The sequence below is a fragment of the Microchirus variegatus genome (genome assembly GCF_963457635.1).
Source record: "Microchirus variegatus genome assembly, chromosome: 17".
In the NCBI taxonomy this organism is placed as follows: domain Eukaryota; kingdom Metazoa; phylum Chordata; class Actinopteri; order Pleuronectiformes; family Soleidae; genus Microchirus; species Microchirus variegatus.
The window spans coordinates 13,962,886-13,979,140 of record NC_139818.1 but is presented as its reverse complement, the minus strand read 5'-3'; the positions used below and the strand labels follow the sequence as shown (position 1 = coordinate 13,979,140).

Sequence of the window (16,255 nt, the reverse complement as noted above, 5' to 3'; positions counted from 1 at the left end):
ATCCAGGGAGCTAAAAAAAGAAAGAAAGAAAGAAAGAAAGAAAAACAATAACCACGAGCTGCAGCAAGAGGACCGATTCAGATTTGTGAAATACGGCTGGAAAGAGGGAGCACTTTATGGGTGCCAAATCCTCTTCCAGGACACATCACTTCTCCTCGATCTACTGTCACCACCTCCCTCGTCTCCATCCCTTCATTTCCTCCTCCTCTGCTTTTGCCTCATTCTCCATCTTTCTCCTCTCTCATGGGAGTGACATAGAGGCCGCTGCTCCCTCCACTGCGCCGCCCCTTCCCCGCCTCGCCGTGGAAACGGGGGCGTCCAGGTAGTGATGTCGTGGAAGAGGAACTATTTTGCATCGGGCGGCGGAGCAGTAGGCGGGGTGCAGGGGCTGGTGACCCCGAGAACCATGACCTCGATTGCACCCAGCAAAGGCCTCAGCAACGAGCCGGGACAGAACAGCTGCTTCCTGAACAGCGCTCTGCAGGTCAGTCGCAGTCAGTTAAGATAACGTTCACTTTCGAAATCTGGCAGTTATTCAACTGTTTCAACTGAATCTTGTTTGTGATTGGACGGTTGTTCCGCGGAAGTCCTGAGGGCTACCGTAATGACAAATATTTATATAGGTGCAAAGGTCTATTTCTCTGCTTTTTGGTGTCTATGCGTCCAATTTTCTACCACTTTATCCTCCACATGAGGATCACAGGAGGGTGCTGTGCCAGTCTCAGCTGAGATAGGGTGAAAGGCGGGATACACAACGGTCTAAGAGTTACGGTGATGAGAAGTACGCATGCCAAATCCTGTCCATGGTAATAGAATGGTTAAAGGTCCCATGTTATATCCTATTTCTCCAAGTTAAACTAGTTCCCTGGTGTCCTCATGAACATGTCTGTGACATGCGTTGGTCAAAATACCATAAGGATGAAGCACCACAGCAGTTCAATCACCCTGCCAAAACAGCCCTGTTCAGAACACTCGGTTTAGTAGTATCGTTTTTTTTTAAGGTCCACCTTAAAAAAAAGTAAAATGAAACTTAAGGGACAGGAAATGACATCAGCCACAGAAGCTACTGGGAGCTAACAGCAGTTAGCATTTGGAAAAGCGATCATTTGCAGGCTCTAGCAGGCACATTGCCGTCATATATAACATGTATCCACTGGACAGATAAATCCTCTGAGGCTGGAAGTTTGCGTAGAACTCTGTGCTCCACTGTGGAGCCAAGAATAGAACTTTTGGCAGACTTCCGGTTTTCGTATACTGTTGCCCTCGTCAGCACTCTCGGTGTGTTTTACGGACAAAGCGGAGCTCCGCGAGACAACAATTCCAGGAATTTAGGGTCTCGTGGCGTCCCAAGGAGCGTGGAAATCAACATCGCATGTTTTATCTCCTGTACTTAGACTGAGGAGGACCACAAAAACATGAATGAGTCATCTTTTTTCACACTCTGGCAACTGATAGGGCCTCCAGAGTCCCAAATATAAGGATTTAAATGATTATAAAGCTGATTTAACATACGGGACCTTTAATGGCCATTGAGTCATCACCTCAATCCACAGGCTCGTGTCAAAACTTGTTTCCACAAAAGTAGAAGACACGTGTGACCTTGGTTTAGTGACTGCGAATACTTTAGACCTTTTCCATTAGAGGTACTTGCAGTTAAATTGAGAAAATGCAGTGCACACTTAGCAAAGCCAAAGAGGGTCGGCTGCAGTGCAGGCCAGCAGAGGATCAGGAGATGATGTCCAGCTGAACGTGGATTTTTAGAGCTCAGACAATCTCTAAAAATAATAAACACGCTGACGTAATCGGACTTTCTGTCATCGTGACTTGTACAGTTACCTTCTGTTCCCTAAAACTGGGAAAAAAAGGGTCTACAGTTCCTAGACTGATTATTATCTGGCGTGGGTGTAAAGACCATTATATAAAAGATGAAAATCTGCATTTTAATCTCATGGTCGTCATTTTCTTTCAAATCAAATGTGCTGGGGTACAGTACAAGAAGAACATGTATTAGTGTGATAAACCCAGACTGACCGCATTTTTAAAACAGAGTATATCCTGTTGTGATATTTCATTAATATTTGAACATGATTGGCGAAGATGGCTATTGCTTCCTTAGACGTACTTAAATATATGAATATGATGTATATTTCAGTGGTGTCCATGCTAAGACACACACATCCATGTGTGTTTGGCGTCATCCGCTCAGTACTTGAATGCGACAAGAACGAGATCCGACCCACATTAAAGGCTGTTTCAGTGTGTTTCGGTTTGGTTCTGGCGCAGCTGCCAGTCTGTCTTCAGTGTGGATGTTCAGTTTGTGTGTGGAGATGCTTACACTGCGCTGCTGCTGCTGCTGCTGCTGCTGCTGCTGCTGCTGCTGCATCTCTATAGTCACACACACACACACACACATTTTCTCTTCACTCCTCCCAAGACTTCCAGCTGGCACAGTCATACCCAAACACACACACACACACACACACTCAGAGAGAGGGAGAGAAGTGAGAGGGGTTGGAGTAAGCTTAGGAGGAAGGAAGGTGATGGACCAGAGGCTTTGGTGAGAGTTAAAGAGAGCGGAGGAATAGATGACAGGAGCAGAAGAGAAGAAAGAGGGATGAGGAGCATACAGTATGAGAAAACTGAGGAAAGGACTACAGGGGTTACTCCCAAGAGAACGAGCGGAATCAAAGAGTCAAATAAGGTAAGAGAGTATCTGCGGTGAGAGGGGGGGCGATGGAGTGGGGGGTGAAGAGAAGAGTGGCGAGATGAATGAAAAGACAAAGTGAAGGACACGAAGTTTATTTGTGAAATGAAAAATGTCTAAAAAAAACAAAAAAGTGGGCCACTTCAAGGACACGCTCACAAAGAGGAGAGGAAGTTTGAGAGGACACATGTGAGGACAAACTAAGTATTGATACGTATGTTTGGGCACATGTGGCTGCCTCTCAGTGTGTGTGTGTTGGCTTGTATGATCACTTATGGGTCAAAGCTTAGTCTGTATTAGTGTTCATATGTTCGATTGAGGGTGAATGAATGAGTGATTGACTCATTAGGGTTCATATGATGTAAAAATGGACACATGCTGAAGTGTAAAATGACCATGCGGATGCTTTGGAATCGCTTGTTTGGTCAGATGTTGACATCACAATGATACAAAAGCACCAAATGCTGACTGACCATGGTACAGATATCACAACCTTGAGTATCAACCAATATCCAAATCAGTCCAATACAGAAATTGTATACAAAAATACACTCATCTATTTTGCTTTTTTTTGTTAGTTTATCCAAGCACATAGCTCACATGGTCACTGCAGTGTGGCAGAAAGGTACATTCCTCATACTCGGCCTTTGCTTTGTGAAGCATTCATGAGGAATTTTCTTTTTCCAATATCCATTTATACCTGTATCAGACCAATACTGTATCAGCTAATTCCCTTCCACTATGGCGGTGCACATAGCAGACGCATTATTTATTCTTAAAAAAAAGCTTCCTGATGATTGAAATTTGATCACCTAAGAGCTAAGCCTGATTTGTTTGTTTACTATAAAGTTTGAGGCTCGAACTCGGAGCACACTGAAAGTAAGATAACTTCACACTGCTGCCTCTTTGCCCCTGAGGGCCCCTTAGAGCGAGGTACTTAACCCCGACTGCTGCAGTGGAAGTGCTGCAGGCGGCAGCAGTGTCAGCAGCAGCAGCAGCAGCAGCAGCAGCAGCAGCAGCAGCAGCAGCAGTGGCTGTTGTGGATACAGTAATTTAATGAGCGTGAAGGAAGGTGCTGTGAGGTAAAGCGTATACCTGCTCAGCAACTTTTCATTGTGTAAATAAAAACAACTCGCAGTAGTTTTAAGAGTCCACAGAAACATAATGTGCTCACTTAGCAGGCAGCAGATGTAGAGGTAATCAGATGTTTTCCTTCAGTAACTAACTATGGAGCTGACGTCACACAACCACGGTAATGCCCCCTGGCAGGATACTACGCTGTTCACCTCTATGGACTATATACGACACCAGTGGTTCTCAAACTTTCCATACCAAGTACCACCTGGGAAAATATAAGACCATTATCACCAATGTTATAATCAGGGTATCCGCTTAGTCTTAAAAAGTCTTAAATCCAATAATTTAAGGCCTTAAAATGTCTAAAATTCTCCTGAAATCTCTTAAAAATCTATAAACGTTACTTTTATTTAAAACATGCATAAACTTCAGTCTCGCTCTGAAATGTTTCTGTATTTTTGAGGATGCGATAACGTAACTACAATGCGGAACTAAAGTAGGCCACCTGTGCTGCACGGTGAGAATTTATCAAGCACCACTAGTTAGTGTGCTGTGCGCGCGCCACGGTGTGTTACAGCTTAGCATAGCAGCGGAGAAAACTTGTGGCTCCAATTTTCCTTCATGTATTTTGTACTTTTTTTGGCAGTATGGATGTGATATGGGTCTTAAATTGTATTCATTATGGTCTTTAAATAGTCTTAAAAAGTCTGTAAAATACAGTGGTGCAAATAAGTGGTGTAACAAGGTGCCCGTTGAAAAATCAATTTTTGAAGTTTATGAATCGATTCAGAATACACAGACCAATTAAGTGTACACCGTGATACTCTGCTTTACTTTAATACTCATTACAGAACTGGTTCGAACAGTTGCTGATGTGTTTTAGCACCACACTGAGCAACACGACCATAACCACTTTCAGCATTAAGTATTTGCACAGCTCAACTCATTTAAACGGCGCTGCCAGAAACACATACATTGGTGGATACAGGACCATTTTACTTTATAGATTGCTTTATACTTTTATTTTTTTTTTTAAATCAAAGTAGAGGTGCAGGATGGCTCCAGAAATACAACAACAAAAGAGAACCATGTTTGTTTGCACTCAGGAGGGAAAACAAGTGGAATGACTTTAAAAGCAAAAAGGGCCTTGTACTGCACATGCTCTCTGCTCAGTGCTGACTTAAACGATTGTGAGCAGGTATGAAGGTCAGTGTGGAGGTCAGGGCGTAATGAGAGGCACAAAATGCTGAGCTTCAACATTTTTCAACTACTTTATTAAAAGGCTTTTTTTTTCACTTTTTGACTTAGAAAGAAAGAAAAACTCCAGAATTCCATTCAGCTTACATAGGGTTTTCGTGTACAAATAGGTAGCTCAAATACGCAGTTTAATTAGGACCACTGTCCTTGTCCCAGTACACAAACATTAGAGGGGTATCGATGTATTGAACGAAGTGTGTCAGCCTCTGCTACACTAGGTGGTAATATGCCCTCTTTCACCTTTTTTCATATTGGCTGGTTTCCAGTTGAGCTGGCGGCTAGTTGTCAATTGTCAAGCGCCATTACGAGTCTTCTTACCATCCGCGGACTTTAAAATAAAAAGAGAATAAGAACTATTTGAGATGGAGGAGTATTAACTCAGCATCCTTGTCAGTGCCATGTTTTTCTCGCTCTTCTACTTGCTAAATAACGTTCTGTATGTATTGCTTATTCAATTTGACTCGTCGCATGATGCATATACAATGATACACTGCAATCTAGTGGCGGTGCCGTCACTTTGCATTGTGGGAAATGTAGTTTATGGTCAACTCATGCCTTCGTGCAGCATAGACCTATTTTAACGCAGATTATTAAGAACAATTAATCACTCGCTGGCCACATAAAATGACATTGTGGGCCACATCTGGTCCCCGGGCCTTGAGTTTGACACATGTGGTCTAGATCATGTAGGCCATTTTGGGTCTGATTATGAAACACATACATGCAGTAATTTGGCCACATCATCCGAATGTGTTAGTCCAATATTTGATTCAGAACATTTTCAATCAGATTAATATGTTTTTAAAGTAATAATGTGATAATGTGATCACACAAAGTCCAGTTCTTCTTCGGTAATTATGTTTTTCTAACATCATACACAAACCCTGCTATAATAAGTTAAATATCTGCTTTGACAGAGAACTGAGGTCAAAAGTTCAGGGGAAAAAAAAAACAGGAAACAGCGCAACACAACGTGCAAGAGTGGATCTATGTGATCATGCAGAGCAGATACCAAAAATAGTAGCATTAGTCATGTAGCGCAGATTAAAACTGAGAGTGAGAGCTTGTCAGATTATATATATATATGTATATCCCCTTTATTGTCTACATAGAACGCTGCATGAATTGTGTCATGTTATTTGAATGTTATTCCTAATGCTGCTCAGTTTACTTACATAACTTTGGGGATCAGCCGCGAATCACAGCACCTCCTTTCCTCACTGTGACAGGGATATTTCCGATCATGAATGACAACAGCTGCGTCTCTAATTCTCCTCGTGCTCGTGCGATGAAAGGAATTACGATTTCCTTCTTGCTTTTTTTGTTCCATTAATCCATAGTCACATTTTTTCTGGTTTTATCCTTTGTGTCACATGATGAAGTGAAAAGCATCTAAGTGGTTGCGTCACTTCCTGTGTGTGTGTGTGTGTGTGTGCTAGAAGTACATTTATGGGTCATAATATTACTTTACATTACAATTTACATTGTATTGTATGTTGACAACAAGGTGTCTCATGTATGATGCAGATTGTGTGTCTAATCTCATTTGTTGCACTGGATTACATCAATATATGAGGTCATTTTCTGTGTTCACAGATGTGATCATACATTATTTTCCATCAATAGAAGCATTAGGTCGTGTGTTTAGTTCTAGAGGAGGATGCAGAGATATCTTGTGACTTGTGACATATGATTTCATGATTTACTGGTCGCTCAGAATAATCTTTAGATCGTCTCCCCAGTCATGTTCTCCATACTTTTACCGATACTTTTCAACTTATTATTCCATTAATGTCACTTGTGGCCACAGTTGCCGTGAACCAGTATGTTTAATCGGGACTTAATGATGTTCCTTAGAGGAATGAGTGTCTGCCCCACTGATGTGGTCACATTGTTCACTTTTGGTGCAGTTCGAGCACGACTCGGCTTAGCGTAGATTGACTCCACTTGTTTTTTTTTTGCTTTTGCATTTGTGCTAGTACCGGGTACTTTTTTAGTACCTGCAATGACGAGGTTCCTAATGAGCTGAGCCAATACTAAAATGCGTGGATTGACTGCCGACCACTGTTTGAGTCATGAGCGTGACGTCCGACACAGGAAACAGAAACCGAACAATGCCCAACTGTAGATCAGTTAACGAGACTTAAAAATCCTGAAAACATGCATTAATCTCCATTATTTAGCAAGGACATTTCTAAAACCTTAATATTTAACAGAGGAGTGTGGTGTATTTAGCGAAAGCGCTGGCGAAACCCGGCGATCGGGAGCCGTAGAGTCTGTGCTGCAAGAAGTACTGGACTTATTAATTAGCTTATTCGAATGATTAAAGGGGACATATTATGCAAAATCAACTTTTTAATCATTCATCAATCCTTATATTTGGGACTCTGGAGGTCCTATCAGTCGGCAAAGTGTGAAAAAAGATGACTCCCTCATGTTTTTGTGGTCCTCCTCAGTCTAAGTACAGGAGATATAACACGCAATCTTGACATTCGCACTCATGGAGACGTAACAATGTGCATGCGGAATTTTACCTCTGCAAAACATGCGAGAGTGCCGGCGAGGGCAACAGTATCCGAAAACTAGAAGTCCGCTAAAAGTTCTATTCCTTGCTCCACAGTGCAGCACAGAGTCCTACACAAACTTCCAGCCTCAGAGGCTTCATCTGTCCAGTGGATACATGTTATATATGACGGCAATGTGCCTGCTAGAGCCTGCAAATGATCACTTTTCTAAATGCTAACTGCTGTTAGCTCCCAGTAGCCTCTATGGCTGATGTAATTTCCTGTCCCTTAAGTTTCGTTTTACTTTTTTTTAAGGTGGATCTTTAAGGTGGACCTAAAGAGATACCACTAAACCGAGCGTTGTGAACAGGGCTGTTTTGGCAGGGTGATTGAACTGCTGTGGCGTTTCATCCTTATGGTATTTTGACCAAAGCATGTCACAGACATGTTCATTAGGACACCAGGGAACTAGTTTAACTTGGAGAAATAAGATATAATATGGGACCTTTAAACTGAATCAAACAAACTCCCCGGATTTGGGAGAGAGGGACGCAGAGAATCGACACCCCAGACTGCAGCTCTGTGTGGCTTTTAGCCATTTCCCACTTCCACTGAGTGAGCTTTTCTACTTCATATATTACAGCAAGAAAACCGAAAAACGACCATTGCATACCCCCAAAGAGACGACTCCAGGACGCAGGTCTTACCTCATCTTACTCATGCATGTACACACACACACACACACTCTCTTTCTCACTAATGTATAATTAGAGGAAAGAGCTTTTAGTCCATTCATTCAGCAAGCTGAAAGATAATATTGACACAACTCTGTCCCCAAGGCGTCCACTGTAATATGCAGCACTCATTTGTGGGACACACACACCTATGCATTAACAGTCTATAAGAATATATAACACACACACACATAGTGCCACCTTAGCAATACAGGTCTGCGTTTTGTGTGTGTGTGTGTTAAGGAGAGAGTGATAGGTGGAGGAAAGAGGGGGTGGAGGATGACAGACTGCATGCTGACGCTAGTGTATGTGTTCTATCCCCAACACCCCCCCGTTGCCCCACCTCTCCCTCTCTCTCTCTGTAGTTTATTTGGCCGTGATGAATCGGCTCGATGCACAGCACTGCAGCAGCCACAAGGAGGGCACACTCTCTCCATGCCCATCTCTCTTTATTACTATCCATCCATCTATTTATCTGTAACCATCTTTTTTTTTTCCCTCATCCTCTAAACACACCGCACCCCCCCACCCCCCCACTCTCATTTGTAACATTTATTTCTCCTTCTCCCTCTCTTTTCACCTGATCTTTTTCTATCTCCCCGGCTTTAAAACAATGGAAGGACTGCAGAAGTTTCTTGGGGGAAAAAGAAACTACTGTAGAAACATTAAAAAAAAAAGACATGCACAGAATAAAAAATCTGTTTAAGGACAAAAAGTCCTTGTATTTGCAATTTCAATGACAAAAAAATGACCAATGACATTCAAGGAAGAAACATTCCTATTGATTGGTCGCGTTGGCCTTTGATGAGACTGTCCTGTCTCCTTGTTTGTGTTATTACCCAAACAAATGCTGTCATTGTGGGCAGCTGTAGTTCTCCCAGTAAGCTCAGGATGGCAGCTCAAAAACACCTATTTCATCTTAATTGTCCTGCTGTTTCTATGCTAACTCAAGGTGTCGTCAAATCAACCAAGCCTTAAAGTGTTACAAATGGCGCTTTTCCACTATAGTACCTCGGTTTGGTATGAGATACGTCGCCTTCCATGACTACAGTACCTCCTCAACATGGGCGGGGTCGTCGTAGCGCGGCTGCGCAAAACTGCTGTGACGTCATTTTTCACACGACACAAACTAGTGACGAGCAAAGGAGTTTTAAAGGAGTCATATTATACCCTATTTCTCCAAGTTAAACTAGTTCCCCAGTTATCTTTATGGACCATAAGGATGAAGCACCACAGCAGTTCAATCACCCTGCCAAAACAGCCCTGTTCAACGCTCGGTTTAGTGGTATCTCTTTAAAAAAAAAAAAGTAAAACGAAACTTAAGGGACAGGAAGGTTTCCACCTGTGAGCTGTGTGAGATGTGTGTTTGAGCCAGTGGAGGTTTTAAATCTAAATATTACACAGAAACCTCGTCATTTTCAGCATGTTAGGGAATGAGTCGTATGCCAAACCTCTTCTACACTCTCTGTGATTTTGAGATGAGTTGTTTTTAGACATAATCTGATACTCCCACAGTCCAAAAACATGCAGATTAGGGGATTAGGCAAATTGGACACTCTGCGACTGTAGGTGTGAATGGTTATTTGTCTCTATGTGTCCCTGTGATGGACAGGCGACCTGTCCAGGGTGTACCCCACCTTTCGCCCTATGTCAGCTGGGATTGGCACCACATGACCCTCATGTGGAGGATAAAGCGGTAGAAGATGAATGAATGATATCGTCATAATAACACTTTGAAATATTCTCGTCACTGTCACTGACTGCTGCTGAGCACCTGGGAAACGTGTCAGACAGCCTGTTACTGTGAGCTGTCATGTCTTCATTCTTGTTTAAGGCTCCATGTAGAACAGACAATTGAACATTAATGATTATTATACTTAATGCTTTCGAATGTATAATAATGCAATGAGTTCAGGTGACCCTAATAACCTCATATCTAGATACGGATCACAATTGAATCTGGAAATAGAAAATCACAGCAGTCTATTTAGTCTTTTAGTTCATCTGCTTTTTCCTGTTTTGTCTCCCAGGTTTTGTGGCATCTCGACATCTTTCGCCGAAGCTTTCGACAGCTAACGACGCACAAGTGCATGGAGGACTCGTGTATCTTCTGTGCTTTAAAGGTACGGACGCTCTCACTTTGACCTCTTACATGCAAAACTGAGGTTGTGGCTATTAGTGAAGGTGATTTTGTCTTGGTGGAGGATAAAGCGGTAGATGATGGAAGGATTTATTCTTGACCAGACTTCCCTTAGAGTGATCTGATGTGTCTTGATATGAGTGACATGAGTCCAAATCCCGAACAAAACGCGCCTGAGCTCATGCATCAGATTCTGAGGCCTCTCTCATCTCAATAACATTTATAATCACTTCTAAAACTAAAACCATGTCTTATTCAATAAAAAAAACAAAACATTTAGCTTCATTTATATGCAATATATTATACACAGGTGTAGAACTAATCTAAAAATAGGTGTATGTAACATTTTATAGTGTGCACTTTGCTTCTTGTGCTTTGTGGGAAAGGTAATTGCTGGCTTTAACTTAGATGTGTCTACAAATGAGTGAATGACTGCATTAATGAAGCACTGCCTTTGTTCATTGCAGTAGAGCTACTTATAGGTGTTTGCGGTGGATGGGAGGATTGTTACCTACCTAGCTTCCTACCTTCCTTACCTCCTATCCCTTTCTTTCCTTTGTTTCCTTTGTTAAATGAGCTCCAATCAGTGGCAAGAGATACAAGGTTTATATGCGACAGTCGGGCTGAACTCCCCTCTTCCTCTCGGTTAAGAAGACTTTGATTCGAAACAACTTTGCAGCACTTTGACTTGTTTTACAGAGGGAAACAAAAGCATGGCACGCTCTGCACGAGGCCATTTTTTACCAGTGAAGGAGCAGCTCGGTGTGAAAAGCTTTTTCTGACACAGTTACAGGTTGAATCACTGTTGTGTTTCCGCCAGCTGCCTGCTGCGCGCTGAGCGGAAGATGATGACGTGTAACATCGTGAAAGCCTCATAATGAACGAGACTTACGCGGCGCTGCTTTCGGCCATTTGTTGCGTTTGCCGATGACAATGTGTGTGTCTGAGTGAGGGGGAGCTTGAGTTTTGTGTGTGTGTGTGTGTGTGAAGCGCTGCTGTACGTACGCGTGTGCAGCAGCGCTGACGATGTGTGTGTTCCACACGCTGTTCTGTCTCATGCGCCTCTCCGTAATTAATTGGCCGACTGAAAGTGCTGATCCAGCAGAGCCAACGCTGGAATGGTAAGCACACACACACACACACACACACACACACACACACACACACACACACACACACACACACACACACACACACACACACACACACACACACACACACACACAAACCAGTACATGCACACAAATCTAACTTGCATGCTGCACACGTTACACTGCGATACACACGTTCAACAAGATTCTCACAAATCTTTCTTACCACGCAAGGATGCTCCTCACACACGCACACGCACACGCACACGCACACGCACACGCACACGCACACGAGCACGCACACGCGCACACACACACACACACACACACACACACACACACACATAAAAGCCAATCAAAGGTACAATCAGGTTTTATTACTCGTCCTTTGTCAGATATAAAGTGAGCCTTAAAGTCTGCTTGTAGCCGTAGTTACCACAGCAAAACTGGATTAAAGTCTCCCAATAACCAGGCGAGACGTGCGCTAAATGAGCTTTAATGGCATGTTAGCTTTTCAACCATCCGTTTGGCACAGAATCTAAAGAGATAAATGCTAACCGTGGGCTCTTTTTTATTTTGGATGGCGTCATGTGTGTGAATTTGGGTCTACCTCCGGCAGCAGAAATAAAGAGGCCCGCTGTCGTAGTAAACAGAAGTTCCGAGGCTGCCTGCCTGTGGCGGTTCCTCGAGAAATCACTGCAACACTTTATCTCTCTCAACAGTCAAAACACACACAGTTAGATGCATATACCTACAACACACACACACACATGACAAATAGGAAGAAGGGGGCTATAGGCGAAGGAAGGGGAAAGATTCATGGATGTAGGAGTTGGCGTAGATTGCTCCTCTCGTCACATTTAGACCACCACATGCATGCTGTGTCTGTGCACCGTGCATGTGCACGCACACGCATACACACACACACATCTCCCTCTCTTACTCACTCAGCCTCAGCTCTCCTCCTCTCCTCCCTCCTTCACACTGTAGGGTATATTCCCCCCTCCATTCTCCTTGGCGCATTGCTGCAGTCAGCACACACACACACACGCGCGCACACACACACACACACACTGGTTTCCATGACTTCAGAGGACACTACATTGACTTACTTTAATTTCCCGGAGACTTACTCTCACCGTAACCATAGCGACTACTGACCTAACCCTAACCGTAACCTTAACCTAACCCTAACTAGACAACCATGCCTTCACGTTAAAATTGCATTATTTACATTATAGGGACATAAGGGTTTTTTGTCCCCATAACGTGACTGTGTAAACAGACTTAAGTCCCCACAACATGAGCAATACCTGAAAAACACACACACACACACACACACACACACACACACACACACACACACACACACACACACTGTGCTCCTGTCAGCACGACTGCATTACCCTCCCCATTGCCAACTCTCAGCCTGCACACACTGAATCATACTCGCAGACTGAAGCCTACTGTTTCGCAACGCTCTCTACGATCACGACCGTCCTGAACCGCTAAACTGCGATAAAAAAAACCGATCACCTCTGACACTTTGACAAGGACCAACCGCAAAGAAAGTGAAAGCTGGGTAACTTTCACCCAGCGACAACCCACAGACCGTGGATCTGTGACGTAAAAAGCTTTGACGTGAACCGGTTGAGTCTAAAATGAAGCGTCAGCATTCATTCACCTATTGGGAACTTTGTGAAAGAAAAGTAAAACTTTTAAGTCCAAGCTGGTGTCATTGTTAAAGAAATCTAAGTGTTTTGATTTGAAGTAACCATGGAGATGTGAGGTTTCCACTTCGTACATAATATCAAACATAAAAATCTCTTTGAATATTTAAAGCAATGTATTCTCTACTCAAAGTCTGACATCCTTACATTATTTTCCAACAAAAACATTTTGCCACTTTTCCATGCAAAGATAAATCATTTTTGCCCAAAGTGATAATCAATGAATCTAAACACATTCTTCCAATCAATAATGATTCAATACTTTACAGCAATATTAATATAATTGCAGCCCGAAGCAGTCTTTACATTTTTAGCGTTCAGCTGTGATCCGACCCTAACCGAGTCGTGAAGCCATAACCAGAAAAAGTATTAATCACGCTTTAATAACTCGCCCGCTGGCTGGCGCGCTGCCAGGATTGTAAAGAGCCGTAATGCTGTTGACAGTTAATGTTTTGCACATGTTGAGGCTAAATATAATCCGCTCTTGTGAATTGGCGATAACTTGGAGTCATTTTCTAAGAGGCAGGTGTTAAGTTTTCTCCTCCGTGGCCACAGTGTCGGTGTCGCACAGTGGCCACGGAATCCCACACCTGAAGTGAGAGAGCTGTGATTTTCCATCAGCGTTGCCGTCTGACTCACTCACTTCCAGCTCGGTTACATTGCAGTATCTGTGGGATCATGGTCTTTGGTCTGTGAGGATCACAAACTGGTGTGTTTTCTTATTTCAAATCTTTTTTTTTATTATACCATTTCAACACCAGCGATTGAAGTGTTTAGTGAAACTAAAACCGAGTGATCTTCAACATTATCTTATTTTTCTGTCTATGTTCTGCTTTCACCCAGTCATACAATACAAGGATACAGAGATAAACAAACTTAAAGGAGTCATATTATAGCCTATTTCTCCAAGTTAAACTAGTGAACAATGTCTGTGACATACTTTTGTCAAAATACCATAAGGATGAAGCACCACAGCAGTTCAATCACCCTGCCAAAACAGCCCTGTTCAGAACGCTCGGTTTAGTAGTATCTCTTTAGGTCCACCTTAAAAAAAGTAAAAACGAAAACTTAAGTGACAGGAAATGACATCAGCCACAGAGGCTACTGGGAGCTAACAGCAGTTAGCATTTGGAAAAGTGATCATTTGCAGGCTCTAGCAGGCACATTGCCGTCATATATGACATGTATCCACTGGACAGATAAATCCTCTGAGGCTGGAAGTTTGTGTAGAACTCTGTGCTGCACTGTGGAGCCAAGAATAGAAGTTTTTGCGGACTTCCGGTTTTCGGATACTGTTGCCCTCGCCGGCACTCTCGCGTGTTTTACGGACAAAGCGGAGCTCCGCGAGACAACAATTCCAGGAATTTAGCGTCTCGTGGCGTCCCAAGGAGCGTGGAAATCAACATTGCATGTTTTATGTCCTGTACTTAGACTGAGGAGGACCACAAAAACATGAGTGAGTCATCTTTTTTCACACTTTGGCGACTGATAGGGCCGCCAGAGTCCCAAATATAAGGATGTAAATGATGGATCACACCCAATCAACACCCAAAATGTAATCACTTGTTCGTGGTCCCATTGCGGATATTTCCTGAAAATGTCATCCAAATCCATATTTGACTTTTCGAGTAATGTTGGTCACTAACAGACAGACAAATAAACAAACTCCGGGAAAACATACCTCTTTGGCGGAGGTCAATAACTTACCAAAAGTAACAACACAGTAATCAATTTAGACAACATTCATACAGAGGCTATCAATGTTATAGCAGCTCTTCCTAGGGCTGGTTATTACATGATTGAAAAGTATTCATGACGGGAAAATCCTCAAAATATGGATGTTCATGCTCGAAATACTCCTGACCTGCTTCTCCACTGTCCATCCACACGTTTCTGTCACTGCAGAGTGTCACAGAAGTGTAAGCTAAGCAATTTTACCTCCCGGCTCCAAAATCTCCCAACAATATGTTCATAAATCAAGTTGTGAAAAGTATCCAAAATAGATCAAAGATGTGTGCTGAGGCTGGTGGTGCGTTTGATTGTACAGTTGAAACGCAGCTAAATATGGAGCCAGTGTGGAGCGACACAAAGAGACGGAGAGTCGTGCGCTGACTGTGTTAGAACCGCTTTCTGTCACTTCATGTAGTCTTCTGGACACGGAGCACCTGCTGGTTTTCAGCCAAATAATCACTGATTGAATTATTGCATGTACAGACGACCAGGTGCTGCTCTGAGGTGATACAGTGACACCTGAGATTGGGACTGTTTTTTTTGGTTGCTCAGATTTGCCTTTTTTCCAGCTGATAATTCCCATTTACACTCTTAGAAATAAGGGTTCCAAAAGGGTCCAAGGGAACCAATTGCTTCTGAAAAACCCTTTCCCGAAGAAAGGGTTTTTCAAGGGTTTTTGGACAAAATAATGGTTCCAGTAAGAACAATTTTGATCCGGAGAACCCTTTGAAACCCCTTTCCTGAATACATGGTTTTAAAAGGGTTTTTCTTGGTGGGACTTTTATAAAAAGGTTCTACCTGGAGCCAAAAAGGGTTCTCCTATGAGGACAAGTCTAAGAACCTTTTATGGTTCTTCTTATCACTTTTATATCAAAGAGTGTACAAGAAATTAGCAGTGATGATCTTTGAAACAGGGGACGCTCGTTTCAGGCCCAGCTATTTATACACACATTCTGCAAAGTCAACAACTACAGTCGAACAAGGAAACGGAATAATTATGTCAAACTTAAACACTATAATAGATATAATATTTACAGTGTGTGTGTGTGTATAACAACAATGGGCTATATCGCCGAGCAAATAACACACAACAAGCAGCTATTTCCCTAACAAAATCCGCACAGGACTGAGCAAGGGCTGGGCGATACATCGATATAAAAAAATCGATATAGGTGATTTGATACAGAAGCATATATACATTTTACAACGTATATTCTGTAAGAACACTGTTGTAGACTCCAGGAAAGAAGAGTTTTAGTTTTCATTAAATACAGGTAATATAAAATA

At 42.7% G+C, this 16,255-nt stretch overlaps 1 protein-coding gene across 1 annotated transcript in view; it reads left to right on the top strand.

Annotated features, from left to right (window-relative positions):
- Positions 1–328: 328 nt before the first annotated feature.
- Positions 329–16,255, top strand: part of usp54b (ubiquitin specific peptidase 54b) — a gene marked incomplete at both ends in the record, with an annotated part of 41,071 nt that continues 25,144 nt past the window's right edge. Inside the window, 2 exons of the mRNA XM_083903674.1 lie at positions 329–484; positions 10,307–10,399. Coding sequence (XP_083759800.1) covers positions 329–484; positions 10,307–10,399 — 249 coding nt within the window. The remainder of the gene's footprint in view (positions 485–10,306; positions 10,400–16,255) is intronic.